The sequence below is a fragment of the Cheilinus undulatus genome, linkage group 5 (assembly GCF_018320785.1).
Source record: "Cheilinus undulatus linkage group 5, ASM1832078v1, whole genome shotgun sequence".
NCBI classification, from domain to species: Eukaryota; Metazoa; Chordata; class Actinopteri; order Labriformes; family Labridae; genus Cheilinus; species Cheilinus undulatus.
The window spans coordinates 33129748-33153598 of NC_054869.1; the positions used below are offsets into that span (position 1 = coordinate 33129748).

Here is a 23851-nt window from a genome sequence, read left to right on the forward strand (position 1 = left end):
ATCAACGCCGCAGAGTCAGCCAGTCACACCGCCGAGTTTCCTCCGAACAGCAGGAGTCGTGTCAGGATGCAGCGAGCGAGGCTTGGCCAAGAAAATCCTCACTCATCAGAATGACTGCTTTGAGTTATGTCTCAAAAATAAAAAAGTAATAAAAGAAATCTACGCTTATACATTTTACAGATCCAAATATTCAGTCCTATAAATATAGGGCTGTAATACAAATAACTGCAATAAGTAGCATAAATTCTACAGAGCCTTTAGGGACATGGTGCTTACGCAAAACTTCCTGGTGCTGAGGAGTTTCCCCATCTCACGTCCCTTTGCGCGCTAACAGTTGAAATTGCTAGCTCAAAGCTAATGCTAAATGTTTCAAAAATGGCCCAAAACATATTAATTATTCATGTTAAAAACGTGAATCGAACTTTTCTCAAAGATTTGAAAAAGTAAAAAAGTCACAATAAAGGATTTTAAAACACTACCTTACACAAACTGACCAACGGTTGACCAATATAATCACAAACTGACAAAACCTAAGAGTAACGTTTGAAATTACTCTCAAAGCCAATGCTCAATGTTTGAAGGATTACCTTAAACTTCTTAAATATTAATGGTTACAGTTAGGCTTGACTTGTAAAAAGGGACATAAAATTATTTAAAATGCTAACATAAACAAACTGACCAACGGTTGAACGAGGTATAGCAAAGTGACAAAACCAATTAACAATAGTCCAATAAAAGATTAACGATTGAAATAGCTAAAGTAACGGTTCTAGTGAAGAAAACTGCAATTTAAAGTATAAACGTAATAGGCCTTTATGGATGAACTATTGAAAAAATATGCTTTACTTACATGCGTCTAACTCTGTTAGATAAACATCAACTTTAAGAATATATTAATTAAATGCCAGGCAGGGATGCATAAAGGAGCATGTTTCATTAAAAAGACTTAAAATGCTCCCAACATGTTCAAGATGTTTCAAAGTAACAACAAACTCAGTGTAAACATTTTTTCTCTAAACAGATTTTATTGAGAGGAATACAAAAAAGATCAGCACAAAAAAAAGTTTCTACTGAGAAATGATAGACATGATTAAGACACAAAAATTGTGTATATTTATATAAGTTCAAATGACAAATTTGCGTAAGGGAGAAAACTAAAATAAAAACAAAAATACCAATGAAAGCACAGTCAGTTTCACTGATGAGGAAAAGTTAGGATGTTCAGTCTGCTGCTCACAGAAAAGCTGGTGGTGGTTATAACAGTTAAATGTTATAGTAACTGTTTTTAAATGGGAAAAAGCTAAAAAACAATATAACATAAGACAAAACATGTAGTGTACAAAAATAGTGAACACATTTAACAATATTGAATGAGCACATATGGACACATTTAGTCACCTGACTGAATAGTTTGATTAATTTTCAGTCTGTAGTTTGGCACGGACATTAATATCAGCAGCTATTGATAAATACCAAAATATTAACAATATAACCGTTTTAACTAAAACATAAACCTGGTTACTGCCTTTAACAGCCGAGTTGTATTAGTTTTATTTCTTGCATTAATATGCTTTACAACAAAAAAGCAAAAATAACTAGAATTACAGTGTTGGCAGCGGCTACAAAACAAGGTTACAAAACAATGTTTCTCGTTTCATATGATTAGGTGAAATATGTTGCTTTGAAACAAAACAAGGGCAATCTTTTCCCTCCGCTAAGACAACTGATCTAACTAATAAGCCCACATTATTGACTGTCATAACTTTCATAGCTGTGGCTTTGTCAGACAAAAGCACTGAAGGCACTTAAAGTCTGAAACCATTGTGAGGTTAAAGTGATGTGCTATTGAGCAAGTCTAAAACTGATGGCAACATAAAAAGCACATTTTATTCTATAAACTAAAAACAGATTACCATTGCCTTAACCTGATAGAAGTATTTAGGGTATGATTGCATATGACACTAGACTTAAATGATATGTATGACTATACAAATATTTTTGTAAACATGTTAGCAGGATTGAAAACAACCTAGTGCCGTACTGTCTTCCAGCTTTGCAGACCATAATTTAATCAACCCCATATTCAATCCCAGTTACTTTTCCAAGTTCATCCTTTTTAAATGTTTTGCCCAGTCTGACTCATCTATTCAGTTGCAAACTAGAACATTTACTTTTTATATTTATTTAGATCAAGAATTCCTTTACAAGGGTGACCTGGCCAAGAGGTCAGCAGCACACAGCAAAATGAGATTCATGTGTGGATTGTGAGTGAGGCGAGCTCCTGAACAGCTGATGGATGGACGTTTGGAGGGAAGAAGAAGAAGAGGAAGAGGTTATTGGTGATGTGAGGAAACAGACAACATGATCCTGGATGCTTGGACTCCTTTTGAAAATTCATATTGACAGCAGGAAGGGATGGACTCTTAGGAAGACCAGGAGTGTGTACATGTGTGTATTAGAGTGTGTGTGCAAGTGTGTTAGTGTGCTTCCCTTTAACTCTGACTGTTTCACTCGTCTGCTTTCATCTTCATCTGTGCCTGCATCTGAGCGATCATCTCTTGCATGCGCCTCAACTACAGAGATAAGAGAGAAAAAAATAAATTTAATGAAGAGTGCCTTCCATTTAAAACACTTGAATTAAACATCCTGGGATTTATTTTTGATTCCTCAACTGTAATAAAAATAGTAAACCAGTTTTAATCAATAAAACACAGATCAGTGAGCTAATTACCCACACAAACTGCTTCAAAATCTTTTCTGGGAAAAAGTACTGTGTTCCATCATTTTTCAGTATGAAAAGCATGTAATATAAAAATGAAAACACAAATGATTTGGTATTTAGAGCAATTACAGATTAATTTACTCAGGGGTATATCTGCAGAAAAAACTTATTTAATATACTGTATAATCAGCCCAAGAAGATGACAGTTGAAAGTGTGTTTGGCAGTCCAACTGAAAGCTTAAGACAGAAATATGCCTTTTATTGTTCCTGTTCTTTAATGAAATGCCCAATTAGCCAATAATGGCTGGCCAGTTGAAACAAAATGTCTAAACATTTTTTACAATTTTGAGCTGTAATTAATAAAAACATATTTTTATATATACAAATTTACTTTATAAATGGTTTATTTAGCTTGCAAAAAGGTATTTGAAGGAGATGCACCATGATGTCATAAGGTCTTAAGATAAACTGAAGAATTGCGCAGAGTTGTACAACATGTCATTTAGCCACGTCTGAAGGAAAACCACCAGTGAGTAACAGGAGAATCTATGTAGCGACACATGTAGAAGAGAAACCTCATGACGACATTAATGGGTTGTTCACATGGTGGCATCTGGCATGTGATTAGTAATGCAAAAACAGCATGGCCATGAACACTAAACACCTGAGGACATCACCAAAATGAATAAATGACTACTGGAAAACAACAACTTGACCCAGATTTGGGTAGCATAAATTAAAATTAGTGTTCCCTGCTGCATTACTGGAAAATGAACTAAACAAAGGAAAACTGAAACCCTTAACATTAAGAGGCTTACCACAGAAGCATACCAGTAATTTATGGGGCATTTACTACATTAAAAAATATGTATGCATTTATAGAAGCAGAGCAGGAGAAAAGTGTTTAAAGATTGATGGGGTATAAATCAGTTTGAGACAATAACTAATAGTCAAAATATAAATTGATGTTAAAGGGACACAAATAATAGGCCCATTAATAATTGAATTATTTCAAAACTCATTAAAATAATGAAGATGTGAAGCTTTCATTTCAGGTAGTTAGTTCTTATGTCTCTGTAGCTTCATTTAATGTCTATCGCCATCTTGTGGCCCAGCACAGAACTTCAAATTATTTATCTTCACTGATGTTTCCAGTCCAAGGAGTGGAGTTTTCTCCTTTTATCAGAAAGAAGCACTATGCAATGTTATTTATTTCAAATTTTCATGGATGTACTTTTATCTGTATAAGGTATATATTTTTGTTGCAGGGCAAGACAACCTAACCAGCAGAGCATCTATAAAAAGTATTCACTCCCTTGGACGTTTTACCCTTTTTAACTATTTATTTTTTTAAACAATCATGGTCAATATAATCTAACTTTTTGACAAAAACAAAAGTCAAAGTGAAAACAGATTTCCACAAAGTAATGCGAATTCAACAAAAATATGTAATTTGAAATAACTGATGGCATAAATATTTGCTCTTTTTACATCAGTATTTAGTAGATGCATCTTTGGCTGCGATCACAGCACTGAGTTTGTGTGGATTGATCTCAATAAGGCATGCACATCTGGGCACTGCAATTTTACTCCATTCTTCTCAGAGCTCAAGCTCTGTCAGGTTGCACTGGGATCAGGTGTGAACAGCCCTTTCAAGACCAGCCACTAATTCTCAGTTGGATTGAGGTCCGAGCATGACTGGATTCCTATGCTTTGATGCATTCATTTTACCCTCTACCTTTACAAGCCTTCCAGGACCAGCTGCCAAGAAGCATCCCCACAGCATGATGCTGCCACCACTGTGTTTCACAGCAGGGATGGTGAGTTTGTGGTGATTTGCAGTGTTTGGTGTCTGCAGACTATAGTAAAGATTTAATGAGTTTTCTTCAAACACTACTCTCCCATAAAGCTTTGACTGGTGAAGAACCCAGGCAACAGTTGTTGTATGCAGAATCTATTCCATCTAAGCTGCTTAGCTTGTAACTCCTTCAGAGTAGTAAGCAGGCAAGCAAGCATCAGAATAGTCATAGGTGTCTTGGTGGGCTCTCTCACTACTGTCCTTCTTGCACGGTCACTCTGTTTTTAAGGTTGGCCTGATCCAGGAAGATTTGCACATGTGTCATACTCCTTCCATTTCTTGATTATGGATCTAACTGAACTCTGGAGGATGTTCGGTTCCTTTAATTTTTTTTTTTGTATCAGTTCCCTGACTTATACTTTTTTAATAACATTTTCTCTGAGTTGCTTGGAATGATCTTTTATCTTTATGGTGTAATGGCAGCCAGGAATACTGGATAACCAGTGACTGGACCTTCTAAACACAGGTGTCTTTATACTACAGTCACTTGAGACATATTCACTGCACTCAGGTGATCCCATTTCACTAATTGTGAGACTCGGTCTCTGTTGAATTAGGTCAGTAACTTAAAAGGGTTTGAATATTTATGAAATCATTCATTTCACCTTACACATTTCTGTTTAATTTAAATTACTTTGTAGATGTCTGTTTTAACTTTGACATTAAAGAGTACTTTCTGTAATTTAAAAAAGAAGCCAAATCATATTGACCAAGATTGACTGATAAAATCAAAAAAGAGTTAAACATCCTAGGGGATGGATACTTTTTCTAGGTACTTTTAAATGCTTTAATTTTAGGCTGCTTCCAAATCTTAATGATTTTTTGAAAATGAGAAAGTACAGAATAATTACCACCTCACCCTTTTAAAGAAACAAACAGGACCTACAACCCACAACACAACCCACAGTGATAATGACTGTAGTAGAAATAGAGAAATGTACATTTACACTAACACAAACAACTATTACCTCCGCCAAGGAGGTTATGTGATTGGCAGGGTTTGTTAGTTAGTTAGTTAGTTTGTTAGCAACTCAAAAAGTTATGGACGGATTTTGATGAAATTTTCAGGAAATGTCAGGAATGGCATAAGGAAGAACTGATTAGATTTTGGGACTGATCCAGATCACCATCTGGATCCAGGAATATTTTTTAAGGATTCTGTACTATTGGGAGATAGGGCTAATGCTGTTCTGCGCTCTCTGAGTGCTTTTCTAGTTTCAGATACCTTATTGATGATGGTTATTGTATTGATTGTATTTAAAAAATAAATATTTAACTTTAAGATGAACGGATCAGCTTACAACTACCATTGTGCTATTTATCTATTTCTCTATTTACCTTGTAGTTGTTACAAAAAAGCAAAGCTCTTTCAGGAACATTTCTAAGAAATAATTATTGTTATCAGCTCCTTTCCAGGAAATAAAAGGAAGGTAGGGACCAATAAAGTAAGTTCAAGTACAGTCTAGGAACAGTCAGTTATTGTGGTCTTTCCTTCACAGCTTTTAAACAAATGGACCACTGACTCTCCAGCTTTGTGTGTGGCTCCCTCACATTTCTGAGGTCATTCCCACCATAAATCTGGACCAGGACATCCAGGCAGGAAGTAATGCTGTATCCTGGCTCAGTGCATTGTTTACAAACAGCTCTGATTGTGCCCTGCCCAATAACAGTGATGCACTGCAGCAGCAGGACAAACAGACCAATCAGGAACGACCAAATAACATAAGAACTGCAGTCTCCATGTCATAGAAGATTACTAATACATATGGATGGTAGCAGGATGAAAATAGATAAGACTGTTTCTTAAAGACAGTCACACTGAAGTAGGAAAGATTTCCAGACAGACCTTGGGCTAGAGCAGCTGGTAAATCAATCAGTATTGTTTAGGGGATAATGTAATGGCATCATGATCAGGTAGGCTGACTTCAGCTTATATGACAATGAACACTTAGAGCCAGAGGAAGGATGGGATGATAACACCATCTATTAACCATTTTAACTGCACAGAGTGAGATGAAATAAATAGAGTACTTGCCATTCCCTGCGTTTTCTTGATTGGTTACAATTTAGTGTAACCAACCTACTTGTGTATTGATAAAATCCCTACATATACATATACTTGTCTGCCATGTTTGTGTGATCTGCATGCTTACAGTATGTTCTGTCCTGTATTATGTAGTCTTTTTATGTATCAGGATGCCTTTTCTCAGGGCCTTGATTCTACAGCATAGTTTGAATTGAACTGAATTGCACTGAATTGAACTGAACCAAACTCAGTTACCTCAGCCTCTTTCTGTAGCAGGATCTGGTCTTTGTCCACCACGTCCTCATCCACAGCCCTGCAGAGAAACAAACACGTAATTAGATATTAGGCCTTGCATAAAAAGAGCAGCTCATCTGCTGTTCAAATGTATTAGTACCTGCCCGCTCTCTTCAGCCTCTCGGAGCGGAAGTTCTCATAGTGCAGATCCTGAGTTACCTCCTGGAGGTCTTGCATGTGGGTCCTGCAAAGAACAAACATGTAAGGCTTTCTTTACCCACTGGGAGGCAGTACTGCTCCACTGTGACCTTTTCTTTTATTGGGTTTTTACAAGCAGCTTAATTGGGAAGTTCTGTCAGTGCTTTACAAGACTTTCCTTCTGAAAATCTTTGTACTTAAGGAGTTTTATTGCCAGAGAGACTCACACAAGCATGGTTCGAAGTTTGAGGAAGTCATTGTGCTCTGGGTTTTCCACTTCAACAACTCCCCAGGGGTAGAGACGACCACGAATCTTCTTCCCCTTCACCTCAATCAGCTGATTGGAGCCAATCACAGCAAAGGGAATACTTGCCTGGGAGAGGAAGATTGAGGTTATGGGCCCCAAGTGAGAAATTAAATCAGTGAAAGTTGACAAATCATGAAAAGAATAAGAAAGAAATAAGTATAAATAGGAAGAAAATGACAGTCCCTTAATAAAAAGAAAGAAGTATCTGGTTTGGTTGTATGACTTCTGACATTAACTGTGAGTCCCTCTCTCACCTTTAGGACCCTGGTCTGCTCCTTGAACTCTTCATCCTCGTCAGAGTCAGCATCAGGTAGCTGATAAATTTTGATCCCCTGCTCTGCGATCTCGTCCAGGATCTGTGTGGTGGTGACAAGAGAAAGATGGGGTGAGTCAGAAGGATCATGACCTCAGAGTGACCTCCTGACTAGTCCCACTGCACAGGGATGACTCAACTGCTGACCCCTGCAGAGGGTCAACATGGCTCTCTCAGTCTGCACTCGAACAGTCTGGGAAACAATGAACGCAAAACCACATTGTTCAACAACATCCTTTCCTAACCATCAAAGCCAACAAGGTCTCCTTAGAAATAAAATATCTGTCTATGGGTCAGTGACATGACGTGGATATTTTTGTTTCTGAATGTATTATTTCCATTTGGAAAAAATAATCAGTTAATGCCATATACTGTATCAATTTGTTCTATGAAATCTACTTTGTTTGAATACTTTTTTTCCAGTATATTTGAATAATATAATTGACTTGTATTTCTTCATCTTAAACCCTAAAATATCAGGTGGCACAACCATCTAAGTACATGAGCAGATTATTAATGCTATTAAAAAAAAGCCCTTTTAATTTGGAGAGATTCAAATTAGAATACTTTGGCATTATTTTATGGTTGAAATCTATGTAATAAAAAGTGTAATCAAAATGTATCACTTTAAAGCTAGTAAGATCACCAGTAAAATTTTGTCCTGGAATTTGAAAATTCTTAAATGCTGGTGTGGTGCAACTGTGATCATGGGTATTTTATTTTTAAGTGATAAAAATGAAATGTAGCATATTTTTGCATTTATTTGACTCCTGCTGACACTCACAGGCATGCAAAATGGTTTTCTACATTTTTACATCTTTTCAGTCACAGGTGGACCAACACTTTGACTGTCAGGTGGTATGACCAATGTAAACCGCTAAAAAATGTATTTTACCATGAGACAGGGGGATTGCCTGTCTCCTTTATTATTTAATAAATAAGGCACTGGAGCCTTTGGCAAATAAGATAAGAAATCACTCGCACATAAAGGGTATAGCAGCTGGTGTATCAGAATGTCTTGTGATGCTCTATGTGGATGATTTACTAACACTTTAATAACTCCTGAAATAGGCATTCCCCATCTTTTACAGTATATAAAATGTTTGGTAAAAATTTCTGGTTATACATTAAACTGGGATAAAAGTGAACTCGTGTTCACTAAAGAAAGTAGGATTTTAAAAAATTGTCCCTTCAAGATAGTCCATGAATATATCACCTATTAGGTATTAAAATCTCCAAAAATCCTTAACACCTGTTAAAATTAAACTTACTAGCGGGCATTGATGAACTAAAATGTAGCAAAGAATACTGAGCACTCTTCCACTGTCTATGATCGGCAGAGTTAATGCTACAAAGATGGTATCTCTACCAAAAATGTTTGTACCTTTTTCAAAACTTGCTAATTTGGATCACATATGATTTTTTAAGAAGCTTGAGACAATTGTCCTAGACTTTGTTTGGGGTTATAAAAAATACATAGACTCTCCAAAAAGCATTTACAAAAACCAACTCAGGATGGTGGTCTGGGCCTTCCAGTATTTAGGGATTACTATTGGGCAGCTAATGCTAGGGCAATGGCATACTGGCAATGGGGTTCTGCAGACCACGAATTACTCAATTCTGCCCCCCTCTGGCTAAAATTGGAGCTTACATCTTTGATAAAACCATACTCTTCACTTGCCTCCGTACTTTTTACCAACCTTTCTTCTGCTGTCAAATAAGTCTGTCATAGCTTTGTTGTGAGAAACTCTTGTAAAATTCTAAACCAAATCACACATTTCTTTAAAACTCCTGATATATCAGTTTATATGCCGGTCTGCTATGATCATGCTTTTTTTCCCAGCATTGCTGCCAATACATTTACCTTATGGTTTACTAAAGGGTGAGGTGTATAGGGGATTTTTATTTAGACAACAACTTTGCATCATTTGGGCCGTTAAGCTCCAGATGTGATATACCTCACTACAGTTTTTTTCGTTATAGTGCTTGGTGCAACTAAGGCACTTTATGCGAGAAAACATACTTCACTTTGAGTCATACTGTCAGAGACATACCCTTTTGGAATTGTTTTTTCTTTTGCCAAATAGTAAGAAGCTCATGACCAAATTTGTGACTACTTTTCAGAGGACTCAGTACCTGCCAACAGTATTAAGAAAGTGTGGGAAAGAGAAACTAATGTGTTTTCTGATAAACTATGGAAGACTGCACTTTCCCGTATTCATAGCTGTTCAATAAATAGCAGACACAGGTTAATACAGTTTAAAGTAATTCACCGTTTTTATTATTCTAAAGACAGACTTCATAAGTTTACCCCTCTGTGTCTCTTAAATGTGATAAATGTAAAGTCAGTGATGGTACAATGTTGCATTAATTTTGGGACGGTCTGTTAATCTACCAGTTCTGTTCTAGAATTTCTGTCTTTTTCTCTGGGGTTTATAAGAGTGTTAAGGGTTTTCTTCTATTGTTTATTAATGTAAATGTAAATCTCCATACTGAAATGTTTGTGTTTAACAGGATCAGCATGGAAGGCATAATAGATACCTTTTTGTGTCCATTGTCAAGAGTCATGATGAAATTTTTTTTTAGTATCTGTACCCCTCCTCATAAGTCAGAAGTGTGTATTGGTGACTTTCTGTGGGGTTTTTTTTTTTTTTTGGGGGGGGGGGGTGATGGGTGGGGGTGGGGTTATGATGTTTAATGTTTTGTTATTAAACTCTTGGTTCTATTGTAAAAATATATGTGCCCATTTTCTAACAAGAATAAAAGTAACATGTCAAAGCATTTGCCTGTTAAGCTTGACATTAGTTGCAAATGTCAGGTGGTGCAACCAGTGTTTCAGGTGTTGAAACTTGAAAAAATAGTCGATGTATAAAATAAAAATATTTATTTTACATCTAATTAGGTAAACAAGATATCACATATTTTTGAAAATTTAATTAATCACAGTTTCGCTTCTGTAAGGGTTTACACTTCTCATGTCAGGTAGTATAACCAAGATGAAACAGCTACATTTTGTTTTACCATAAAAAAATCATTTTGTTCAACTTTTACCTTGTCATTTCAACTCAAGTCTCAAAGTCCATCCTTCATCTCTTGCCCTAATCCTCCTCTGTACAAGTGTACTGAATACTTGGGTTCAATAATGTGCTCTGTACCTTCTAAATAAACAAATAAATACATTTTGTTTGTCTCTTTTTATGTCTGTTTCTAAAACATATAGTCTGTCAAAACAAGAGGAACCACTCAATTCTAAAACAGGGGAGACTCTGAGATCTTCACAATTAAAAAACGGTGCATATATATTGGTATTAGCTAAGATCCACTTGGAAATAATGGCATATCCAACATCATGCATCCCTATTTTTGAAGCTACTTGTCAGTTGCATCTTATTGTTTTGTACTCGTTTTGTATGGTGATGTATTATTCACATTATGCTGCAAGTTATAAAACAGCTGCAACTTTGCCCCTTAAAATGAAAGTAAAAGTGTTAAAGACTAATGAGAGGGTGTGAGTGAGCACCTGTTGTTGCAGCAACACATTTAATTAAAGCCCCCCTTGGAGCAGAAGAGGGTCAGAACAGGAAAGGGTAGGCAGGTGAAGTATAATAACTGTCTGTGTGTGTGTGCAAGTTCTGAAACAGTGAAAAACAAAGCTCTCACCCTCCTTTATTCATGGGCCGACCGGTGAAGAAACAAGTTAAAACAAAGGAGCTTCCTTCTCTACTACCTCGGGGACAGATGTCAGTATTTATTATTCTAAGAATCAAAGCTGCATTTTCTTTTGTTTTCCCAGGAGCAGCATTTTGAAAATCACAATGTGGTCTTATGTAATGGAGCCAAAAAATGTCAAGTGTTATTTTCCTGACTTTTTGGATACTTTCATGTACTGTAGTGCGTAAAAGGACAGTGGTCAGTCAGCCAGGAGCCTGGGAAGTGAGCGCAGGTTTTCCTACAGAGTGCAGCTTCTGTTTGAGCCGTTGTTATGGCTGTCGCTTGTTTTCTCAGTGAGCTCTGTGCGCAGTGTGAGCGAGATAGTGTGTGCGCATGGGGAGAGTCGGGTATTGTTGTGGGGCAGATCAAAAAACAAACAGGCTTTGCAGGACTCAGAGGAGAGCGTGACACAGGACCAGAGCCTCTTTTTTCCCTTCATTCAGTCAAACATACACGATGTACAGACCGGTCGAACATGGAGACTGAACAAACAGTGCTGTGGACAAGCGGGCAGAGCATAAAGAATTTTGGGAAATTGTGCACTCAGTGGGAAAATAAACATGAATGACACAATAGCAGGAAAAAATGAAACAAACTACGCAAGATGGTAAGATGGAGAGAAATTCTCATAAAAATGTAGTAAAATGGGAAAATCAAACTGAAGGACACCAAACAACTAACATGGATGACATTTTTGAAGATAAAAATTACCGTTGAATATCTTGAAACAATATCAGGACATCTCTGAGACATGAGTCCGTTGACTGCCATCATCTCTTTCCAGACCTTGCTAAGCCAAAAGCTGCAAAATGGCTGTTTACCTGAATTATTTTGTCCCGTAACGTGTGCTTAGTACAGCCTGACACCTATAATCAAGACCTCTCAGGGATCATCATGTCAAAATCACCGCCTGCTCCAAATCCCTGTTGTCTGCTGCTGATTTACTGCACACAATGTGGGCCTTAATCCCTAATGTTACACCAGTCTCTCCTCCTCCTGCTCTTCCCAGTAGTGTATTTTCGTTGGTGCGGAGATGCTGGCAGTGGGGGCCATTTTGATTTTATGACCATCCTGTCCAGCTATAATACACCCCTCACACCCACCTCTCTATGTGCTGTTATGTTTGGCCCTGTAGGTTCACTCAATGCTGTCAAGGCAGCGGAGAAACAATACCATTCAAGACTGTGACTCAGTAATAATTATAATAGGAAGCCAAAGATTTATCGCCTATGCTTCTGGTGCATGTCGTTGAATATGGAGTATTGTTTGTGGAAATGTTGCGTCATGTTGGGAACTTATGATAAGTGTAAGGGTGAAGACTGATGCCGTCAACTGAGAAAATGGGTAACAAATTATGCTTAACTGCTGGTGAATCATTCAAGCTATTTGCTTCCAATCTAAAGTCACTCAGTTCTTGGAATAGCAGAATTAAATACACTGTGGTGGATAAGAGTCCAAAAAAAGTAACCCTAGAAGTCTATACATAGATATAATTATACAGAATGAAGTCATGGGAGGCATGGCTAAGCAGTTTTTTACAGGGATTGCACAGCAAAACCTCCAATCATAAAGAAACAGAGTGCAAACCCATCATTAAAGGGATCAACGCGTCATTTCACCAACCTGCTGAGAGAAAAATATTTTTACTATCTGTTAATTCTTGCAAACAAACCCACAAAAATAAGACTGAGTCAAACAGCTGCTTAACAACGAGAAATAAATGCTGGACAAACAACAAAAGATGAAAACAAACAGCTTCAGAGGAAAAGAGCGAACAGAAAAAGCTGTGTAGAGCAATTCTGGTAACATTCAACAGGTGACTGCAAACAAACGCTGTTTTCTGTGTGATTGTGAGCACAGAGCTGAGCCTCCACTTGCTTGGCATGGTGTTTATATCTACCAAACTTCAACCCTAACAGTGAACAATACTTGGAAGTAGAAATGTGCACCAGAGCATTCTTAGGAAATCAACAATACAGAGAGGGAGAAAAGATACAAAGGAAAACAATCAAACTGCATCTTGAGGCTAATTAGTCCTGACTGAGAAGAGCAGGGATGGGGGACATGGAGGGACCAAAGCAGGCGCGTTTTTACGTAATGTTTATGTAACCTCATAGCTGCCTGCCAGCTACTGGGGGGCGGCCATGGGAATGAATTGGTGTATCATTGCCATTAGCAGCAGAATATCTGATCAGCTCTGAGTTGCTTTAAAACCTTTTTAAAACACCTTGTGAGTGAGAAGATTCCTTTTCTTTTACAAGACTGAAGTTTATTAAATAAAAAAACAGTCCTGGTGACTGTGAAATCTAGTTTGTTGACTTTTTTCTGTCCCTTATGACACTCTTGTAGGTCCAACTGTGTCTCTACTTAGGGGTGAACACAAGTGATTTTTTTTGCATGACATTTGTTTCTAATAAGTCTACTATCAAGATCCACCACCACCTAATAAATAAGAATAATACAATTTCTGTCAAATTTCAACCACTAAAATGTATTTACTAAAAATGTTGCAGTTTGAACCTTAGATTGGTGGAGCAAAACATGAGTGAACAAAGACACAGTCTCAGAAAAGCATCATTACAGAAGCCCTGGGCATACATGCGTGCAATTTATCATACTCCATTTCTAATAACAGCATGAGCATTTTGGTTGATATCTAGAAATCTTGACAAATTAACTCATTACCATGGGAAAATTGTTTTCTCTGGATTATAAGACAAATAAATCCAGAGCTTGAGAAAACAAACAGAACTTTACTTACTATCATGGTAAAACAGAGTTATTGTTATCCACTATTTTAGTGTGTGTGTGTGTGTGTGTGGGGGGGGGGGGGGGTGTGTGTGTGTGTGTGTGTTTGTGAAACAGTGTGTGTGAGTGGGTGTGAGTGGGTGCACATGTAACTGTTGTCTGTAGGGTGGTTGATAGTGGGATAGGGTGGTTGCGGGTGTGAGGGAATGACTCTAATTGTCTATATTACGCAAAAGGTGGGGGTGGGTGGGTTTGAGGGAATGTTTTTAATTTGTCTATGTACAGCACTTTGAGTTACATGTCATGTATGAAAAGCGCTTCATAAATAAAGTTTGATTGATTGATTGATTGATTGATTGATTAAAAACAAAATGATAGATGGCTTCCGTAGATCACTAACCTTTTTGCCAAATTAACGCCTTACTGAAAAAAGCTCTACAAGCCACTTTTGGGTTCTGATTCATCAGCAGAAAACCACTGGCCTAAAAAAGCACCTGGTTAACTCCATTATGGTCAGAAACCAATCTTGTTCCTGTGACATATTTATGCTGTCTGTGTTGTGCCAGTTATTTTGTTTTTAATTTGACTTAATTACTTCACATTTCCTGAAATGAGAGTTCAATAATGTTCGCTAAATAAGCTGTAGATGCATGAACAGCTCCATTTACTAAATCAACAGGATAGTATTCACAGACAATAAATGTCATAAATTAGAATTCTTTTATTTAACCATTAAAAGGTGTATTAAAAAAGATGAAGCACTGACATTTTAGTCTCATTTTAGTCTCCTTGACACAAAAAATTCACTTGCTTTTCTTCAGAGTTTAATCATCAAGGATCTATTTTTTTGCCAGACTTAGTCTAGTCTTCCTCATGGAAAAAAGGTAGTTGACAAACATTTTTAGTCATAATTTTAGTCAACAAAATTAACACTGCATAGTAGGTCTAAATACTTTTCAAACAAAATACCTGAGTCATCCAGTGAGTGTTTACTCATGGTATTAGTTAACATGTGCAAATCAAATTTTCTTCTTCTTCTGAGATCTTTGGTGTCCCAATGAGGGGCCTCAGACTCCAGGTTGGGAACCAATATCTTGTGTACACTTTTTTTAAGGTGCAAAATATCTGCATAAATAGTTCTATACTTAGAGGATAAAGCAGGATGTGGTATCTTTGAAAAAAAAGTGTTAGTGTGCAAAAAGTTTTGAGCTGGGATGGTTAGGTTTTGAGTATGTATGAATGTTTGTGTTGTATGAGTGGTGGTGAGTGTGATATTGGTGGTGGGGGGTTGCAAAAGTGCTGCTGGGCTTTTTTGGCCACGGTGCTGATGTTGAGGGACCAAGTGAGATCATCAGATAGGTGGACACAATCTCTTTGGTTTAGTCCACATTCAGGGATAGGTTATTGACTTTGCACCAGTCTGCCAGTCTGTTAATTGTTGGGCTACTTCTCGTAGTTTTAACTGGTGAGACCCACCACAGTCGTACCATCAGCAAACTTCATAATATGATTTGTGTTGTGCAGGGCAGAGCAGCTGTGACGCAGTAAATCTAAGTCTATTTTTTTCCATCTACCTCTGATGTACTCACACTATTGAATACCAGAAAATTTTCTTCAGAAAATACATATCATTTCATGTTTCCATCTAATTTATATTTTTTTGGCAGTCCATGAAAGCAGCCAGGACTAGTGGGCCTGATAAATTCCAACCATTGAGCCAAAAACACTAAAACATGAAATATAAACTATGAATGAGTCCCAACATGGTCTCGATCATCATTAAAAAAATCACCCCGCCCCTTTTTTTCTGATAAAGAATAAAAAATGTGGATGAGTACCAGCCTCTTCAGCATTAAATCTTCAGTCTTGTAAAAAGCCTTTCAAGTTTCAGGTGGAGAATATCTATGAAATGAAGTGTAAAGTTTCTTTATTATCTGAGGCCAACATACTAATTTTTTTTCTTTTAATTCAAAATAACAGAGGGTTAAGTAAGTCCTTCTCATGGGGCAACAATTTGGCTCTGGGTTAAATATACTGAAAGAAATATAATGAGCTATATGCCACTGTAATTGATATTTTAGACAACACTTATTAAATATCAGAGTGACAAGTTTACAAGACAAACAACTGGAGTCTGATAGCATCAAAGAGAAAATAAATTCATGCCAGATTCCTACTGGTGTTCATTAGTTTTCTAACTTAATTTGCTAACCTTAAGACACATGAGAACAAATGTTTCTCTCCTTCCAGGAAACTCGTTTCAACTAACTGGCTCCTTTGCCTGCAGGGAGTCTGAGGGGGTGAGGGAGCCCCAACAATACCTAATCCAGGGGGGTCAGAGGGATTTGGTCCTCATAGCAGCCTCCTGCGCAAACACACACACCACTAACTATTGCCTCACTTTGTGAAATAGTACAATCTGGCGTCAGGAACAGGGAAAAAAAAGTTTAAATGTGGGCTTGAAGCTCCAGGAGTCCAGCAGATCACCAGAGATTGGAGGATATCCCTTAGACCATCTATAGAGAAAATCCCTCAAATATCAAAAAGTACCCTTAAAACACAAATTCCTTCATGCAGCAGTGCTGGGAAAACAATACTTTACTGTTAAGGGGATTAAAGACACTTGCATGCATGCACAGAAGCACATTCCTCATATATTCAGTAAGTCTGAGAGGCGATTCAGACGTAAATTAAAAAGCTGACTTTGCGATGCCAGGAGGCACTGGAGGAAAGTACAAAGGAAACCACCACCTCCATGGAAACGTGCAGGCATCATATGAATTATGGTGATCGACACACTTGTACACACACACTCCTATTGTCTTGGATAAGAATTAGTATAGTAAAGACCACCCACCTCTCCCCTCTGATCAAAGAGCATAGGGGAAACAATCAGGCTATTCATGTAATCTTCTATCTGAGTGAGATTAAGAAGGTGACAGAAGGAGTTTAGGATTTCAGCTACATGTCAGGTTCTGTGACTTAGTCTGGTAATCATAGAGGGGTCTCAATAGCAAGCAAAGTGTGACTCATTAGCAGCACGGCAATGTCCGGAAACCATCTTTTCAGGTCGGCGCTCGAACAAGGAAACCTGCTGTTTTCACACTGTGCTATGCTTGTACTTTCTTTACTTGAGAGCGGATGATTGTGTGAAATAGAGCTGCTCGCTTTATGGAGAAAGACACATATTTATTGTTTTAAAATCCACAGAGACGTGAACATACCACTGCACAATGAGTGCCAGAGGGCAGATAAATAAATATAGCTGCGTGTTTGAAACACTGGCAGGAAAAGGACCGGCCAAGAGCTGACCAGGGGGTCAGACACACAAAACATGCACCTACGCTTACAGGAAAGCAGTGAGGTAAGAATGAAGTGAAACATAGCTGAACCTTTAGTCAAGGGTTGCCTAGACATGTAAGAAGCAATATCAAAATGGAGTTATGCACCAGATTCACATCATTTTACATCACTACACCTGCTGCCTCACATTTCCCTTTTTAACCGCACATGGAACCTTTTGCAGTTTATCCTCTGTGCTAAAACAGTTTCACTCTCTGTTGTTGACATTTAACAAAACCTGGTGACAATACTGGCCAGTGCAAACAATCCAGTGCTGTTTATGGCTCCCAGTGGGGCTGTGTTGAGCCGGTTCACACAACAGGACTAGCGTGGAGTGTTCGGGGAGAGCACAGAGGGTTGGACAACAATATGGACAACAGAGAGCTGGGAAAACGCCATGACATTACCTTTGCAGGGGTGTGAGTTATGGCAATTGTTCCCAACCTTTTTTCCTTGGAGCCCCCCATAAACCACACGAAAAGAAAAAAAAAAGATGCCATGCCATCAAAAAGCCACATAAATTTGAACTGTTTCATGAACAAGGCCAGAGTAAGGTTTCTGGGTGTTATTTTTACCAAAGGGTATGTGAATAAACTTAATGTTTTAGCATTACTTAAGTTCATATGTGAAAATCTAATTTTAACTACCTCACAGCAGATAAAGCTTTACCCCCTGCCTCTAAGATCTTGGGCAGCCCCCTAGGGAGGTCCAGGACCCTGGGTTGGGAACCATGAATTATGGCATTAGAGGGGATGAACATATTGAAGGAAGGACAGTTCTGCATGGGAGATAGTGAGCAGTGACCAATAGGCAGAGACAAGAGAGAAGAAAGGAGGAGATGAAGAAGATGAGAGGTGTGAAAAGAGTTGTGGGGTGTGGGGACAAAGAGAGAGAGACAGTAGGGAGGGAAGGGAGGTAAAAAGGGCGTGACTTTTGTCTGCTGCTTGTGCGGGAACAGCAGAGGAGCTGTGTTCTCTTGCAATCTTTGACCTCTGGCTTAAAAGGAGAGCAACTACAGCCTCTATTTCCATGACAGATGAGTTAGGACATCAGGGAGAGAAGGAAATGACATGCAGAAAAGAGCCACAGGTCAGAATTGAACATAGGCTGCCATCTTTGATGACCATAACCTCTTAGCATAGGGCATGGTGTAACAGCAGGGCCATCAGTGGCCCCGTTTGTGATCTTTAAGGCAAATTTATTTCTGGGAATCTTAAAAAAATGGAGTTGTAGACTTCCAAAGTTGCTGTTTTTCCACAAAGAAACATCATATCTAGACTGTAACTTAAAGTAAATCAAACTAAACAGGTTGTTTTATGTCAATTAATATTTTTGCATTTCAAACAATTTGTAAAGTAGAGGATAAAAACGTCTTCTATTTAAAAATGCATTATGGCCAAAAATGAAACAATACAGTGGATTAAAAAAGTCCTGAAATAAAACCCTCAGATTATTCTAAATGTGCAAGATTTGAATTTTTGTTGTATTGCCTTCATCAAAGAGCAGTTGCACAAAATCTACATGAACGTATCCTCTAATTCCAACAGATTTTCACCCTGAAAAATACAGAAAATGCATGTTACTTTCAAAATGAAACTCAATTACAGTTTGACATTATAACTGCATTCATTAGCTTTGAATCTCTTGATTATCTTTTTTATCTAATTAATTAACATAAGTTTAAATGACAATGTCTTACAAGGGAGCAAAACCTCCAAATGAAGAGGCTGAAACTTCTCCTTTACATTATTACAAAGTTGAATAGTTGTACTTTTTAATTCAAAAGAAAAGAAAAACTTAAAAAAATATCCTCCCTCTCAGACAAAAGAATGTATCTTTGCATTTTTTGCTTCCATCAGGACTCTAGTCTGAACCAGCTGTGTGCCGTCATGGATGTTCAAACAGAAAACAACCAGTAAAAATCTTCGAGACTAAATCCCCACACAGGATATGACTGTAAGGTCCCAGACTGAGAGGATCAGTCCCTCAATATACCCTCCTCAGGGAAACTTATGAGCTAGAGACCACAGCGACCTCAGAGAAGGAAATTGGCATTAGTGCAAATTAAAAGAAAAAAGGACACAAAGACGCAGTGGAAGAAAGTGAGGCAGCTGAGTGAGGCTCTGCCAGGAGAGGAAGGACTGAGTGAGAGGAGAGCAGAACTAAGAGGATGAAAGCTGAACGGTGGGAGGTTCGTTAACTTTGTCCATGAGCCTCAGCTGCACGGTTGTGTCTTGTCAGTGGAACAGTCTTAACACGTTGCAGGAAACCTATATTGTTTTGTACAAGCTGTTTCCCGCTAATAAAAAGAGAAAGGACTGTACGAGCCTTCAGAGAGAAAGAGGGTGGTCTGGTTTATGAGAGACAAACAGCTCAGAACGGTGAGAAAGTACCCCGCGAATAACAAACTAATAAATTCAGTGGGAGGTACACTGAGCTTTATCAATCATCCTTGAGTGCTCAGCTTCCTGGCAGGTTCCTGGCTGCTGGTGCTCTGACCTTAAAGGAAGGCCTGGTGCCCTGCTGCACTGTACAGGACTGTATGGCAGGAATCAGGCACGTATACATAAGAGCCACTTCATCTTATCTGATTGCACTCACAAATACTCGATACAGATGCCTTTGTTCTTCTGAGAGACACTTGGAGAGATGAATGAGCCTTTCTACATTTATCAGTTACAATCATTATGTTAACATGCACACAAGAAGCCAGAAAACTATGATGCTGTGATCACTTAAGGCAAAAATCCAAATGCACACCTACAATAGAATCAGAGTCTTGTGTATACTGTAAAAGTGTACATTCCAAATATACTGCACATAACTTAAGACATGGTATTTTCACGTATGTACCAAAAGAATTTCCAGAAGTTCTTGGATTGAGCTTTACTTGTGAACACAGATAGTCACATTTTTCACACACCCGTGTTTCAAACACCTGGATGCCCTGAAATCCTTCCTGCATGTGCCCTAGTAACAGTTTTCCTACAATGTTGTTGTGAGTGGATTTATGAATGCAGCCAGTAATATTCAGGAAATTCCTCACAAGTGAGCAGGTGGGTGTGATGAAATTTACATATTCAACTGATGTGATCATTTACCAGTACTGTGAATAAATCTACTCACATGTAGCGCTCATATAAATGCAGAAAGCTTTCATAATAGGACCATGTCCTTAAGTCTGCCATTTTTTTGGGTAGCATTTTTTCTACATCTGCCTCCTGACCCCCCCCCCATCCTTTCTGTCAAAAAACGTTATGCTTTGCTTTGTTATACGGCAGTTACTGCAAACAGGATAAGAGGATACATCAGTGGAGATGACATGTATGGTTGCAGAATCAGCTGAGTCAAAGGACGGGAATGTTTTGGCTTTTGTTTGGCCACTGAGAGGCATGGATTATGTAATGCACTTCTGATATTTTCGGACATCTGGAAGTAGAGTTGATGAACTTGTTTGTTATCTGCAGCCATTTGTCACACAATATCCCTGTATACATTACTCAGAGACCAGCAGTCACCATATGCTACCCTGTGGACAAATCACATGCCTTGCAGATTGCATCATTTCAACACATTTTAAGGAGGTGCATGTCAATCTGCAGGCGTTGGCTTCTGCATAGGGTTAAATAGTCAGCACTTTTTTCTGCTTAATGTATTTCCCTACCAAATCATGGTATTTCTTTCAAATCTAGTTTCTTTGTTTTCAGTTAAGCATAAACGAATGGATGGTGGAATGATATATTGATTTTCTGGTCATAAAAATTTGTATTTAAAAAACATCAAGATTACAAAAGTAATGTTGATAGTTAAAGAAAAAGATCAGGTTCTTCAACTCAAATGCAACAGTGGAAAGCACAGATCAAAACTGTATGAACTAAATACAAACTCTGTATCTTGACAGTCTCGTTTCATAAGAGCAGGGCTACTGCTACAATTTAACATTCTCTGACACTGTGTACATGCACGACTGCATGTACACTGTAACTATTCTAACAAACTGACGATCAAAGTTGTGTATTCCCAAACTGTGACCAAACAAGAGATAACATGCCTTCCTTAGGGACACAAGATGCCATTACTAAATGTGGGGCACATCTCTAATTTAGGACACTGTAGTTCCTGCCAAAACTGGATTGTCCAGGAACTCCCTATCATTACACAGTCAGTCTAAACCCTTTTTTCAACCAGTAAAAAAATACACTTCTATAACTATTATTCATAAATAAACATGTTGCCAATTGTTTAAGCCAGTATGATTTTTAGAAAAATGAGTGTGTTTTCTGAGTGTGGGCTTGTGTGCGTGAGTTTGTCCATTTTGTTGACTCAGCAGCTAATTGCTCCTGACTGCAGAGTGGGAAATGTCTGTTAAGGGAACACTTAACAGAGCATGTGAACAAACTCTTAAGGACAGATAGTGATACTGCAGCAGAGAGGTCAGATCAAAATGATAGTGGGACAGAATTTCCGCTGCTCCACTTTTTCAGTAAAATATGTCAAACAGCGAATTGAAGAAAAAGAAAACAAAGAGAATAAAACTACTTTATGTCAAAACTCTAATCAAAGGCAGCTGACCTTCAGTGAGCTGCCAGCTGGATCTGATGACAAGCTCAGGGGTTTCTCTAGTTTGGGGCGGGGGTCAGTGGTGGCAGGAAACATGGTTTTGAGCCAGAGGAACACTCAGAAGGTTTGAGTAAGGTCACAGTGCAAAACAACTGTGCAGAGACGATTCAGCTGGTAGGTCTCTTAAGGACATTACAGTGCAGGATTGCCACCTTCCTCTTTACCGACTCAGATTACAGGAAAAAAATCTCTGTATTTTTCTAAAGGCACTTCAATAGCAAATGTGAAATCCTGTTTTCTGAGGAAATTCAGGAAGAAAGTAAGGCATTGTCATTGCTGCATCAGCTGTTTCAAGCACTCCAACCGTTTGGGTGTACAACAAAGAAGAACTCGTACTGAACTGGACAGAGCTGAGCTGGACTCCAGTCAGCCTGACGCCCTGCCAGGACACCAACTCTGAGACCTGAATGAGAGGCAGGAGGAAGGTCTTTGCATGTGCGGGCAGGTGGAAACACCAGGGCTGACTTCCAATTAAAAACAGAGTGAAGTAGTCTGAGGTGAGAAATGTAATCAGCAGCAGTTGTTCGCCCGCAACAAATGAATTTAGTTCTTTTGTTATTTGGAATCAGTTCATCCAACAGTCCCATTACTTTCTTTATAAAATAACAGTTTTGTCAATGAAATTTGACAAAACAGTACAAAGGGGAACATAACTATCATGAGCCATGAATTGAATTTTAAAATCCCTTGTTTTGGTTTCAAAAGATTCATTCTGATATATAAAGCAGAAAACAGCAAGTACAAGAATTTGGGAAGTCAAAGTCTCCCCATAATATATTTTTCTGTCTTTGCTTATAGTGAGTGTTTTAGGAAACATGTTTTTTGGAGATATCTTGTCAAACAGTTATTTTAGGAAAAAATAATATCTCACTGAGGGCAAAAGTATGTGTATGTGTGTTCTTGGAAATTATTATTATATATTATAATAATATTATATTATTATTATTTTCAGAACTCTGTTATAACAACTCAGCAAACAAATGTGATGAACTTCTAACTTCTTCTTCAGAAGACTTCATCATCTAAGAAAAATGTTAAAGCACTATCATTCCAGATGTGGAGAGGGATGTTGACATGTCATGGGTTTGAGAAATTAACATATTTATATTTAAACAAAAATGAAAGACGCAAAGTGTTTAGGAACGGCAGAACCTGTTAAAGGGGACATATTTTACCCTTTTAAGACAAGTTTGTATTTTTCTCAGAGGTCCCCAGAACGTGCCTGTGAAGTTTGTTGCTGAAAAAAAACTCTAGTATAGGATTTTTTCATGTCTAAAATGCCCTCAGCCCTTATCAGAACGTGCCATTTCTCTGTCTGTGGCTTTAAATGTTAATGAGCTGTCTGACTCTGCCCCTGACCACACCCCTCTCAGGAAATGGATGTGGCACTCCTGATGTTACAATGTTACAGACACTTTTATCCAAAGTTAAGGACCTGACTGGGATTCAAACCATCAATCTCCCAAACCAATGTCAGCAGGGTAACCCATTGAGCAGCATTTCATCTGGCAGCTGAGAGGAAGATCAGGAGAGGTGGGCAGAACTTTCTTCTAAGCGGGAAGGGGCCAACCAAACCTTGGGGCGGTGCTTACTCCCAACATGAGATCATGAGGGTAAAATCTGAGAACGGCTTGTTTCAGCACACATTTTCTGAAAGGTGGAAAAGGGGGGGTGATTTCCTGGTATTTGAGGGGATTGTGGACAGACCAGGGGCACATATTTTTGTTAAAAAAGCCTGAAAAAGTGATTTTTTCATAATATGTCCCCTTTAA

General features: G+C 38.2%; 1 protein-coding gene across 1 annotated transcript in view; it reads right to left on the reverse strand.

The window, feature by feature from the left end:
* Window positions 1-1012: 1012 nt before the first annotated feature.
* The window catches only part of zgc:63587 (uncharacterized protein LOC393431 homolog), a 42952-nt gene continuing 20113 nt past the window's right edge, over window positions 1013-23851 (reverse strand). The window contains exons 8-12 of the mRNA XM_041787532.1: window positions 7600-7701; window positions 7266-7411; window positions 7001-7084; window positions 6862-6919; window positions 1013-2573 (exon numbers count right to left, since the gene is read on the reverse strand). Of these exons, the coding sequence (XP_041643466.1) occupies window positions 2508-2573; window positions 6862-6919; window positions 7001-7084; window positions 7266-7411; window positions 7600-7701 (456 nt within the window). The 3' untranslated portion in view covers window positions 1013-2507. The remainder of the gene's footprint in view (window positions 2574-6861; window positions 6920-7000; window positions 7085-7265; window positions 7412-7599; window positions 7702-23851) is intronic.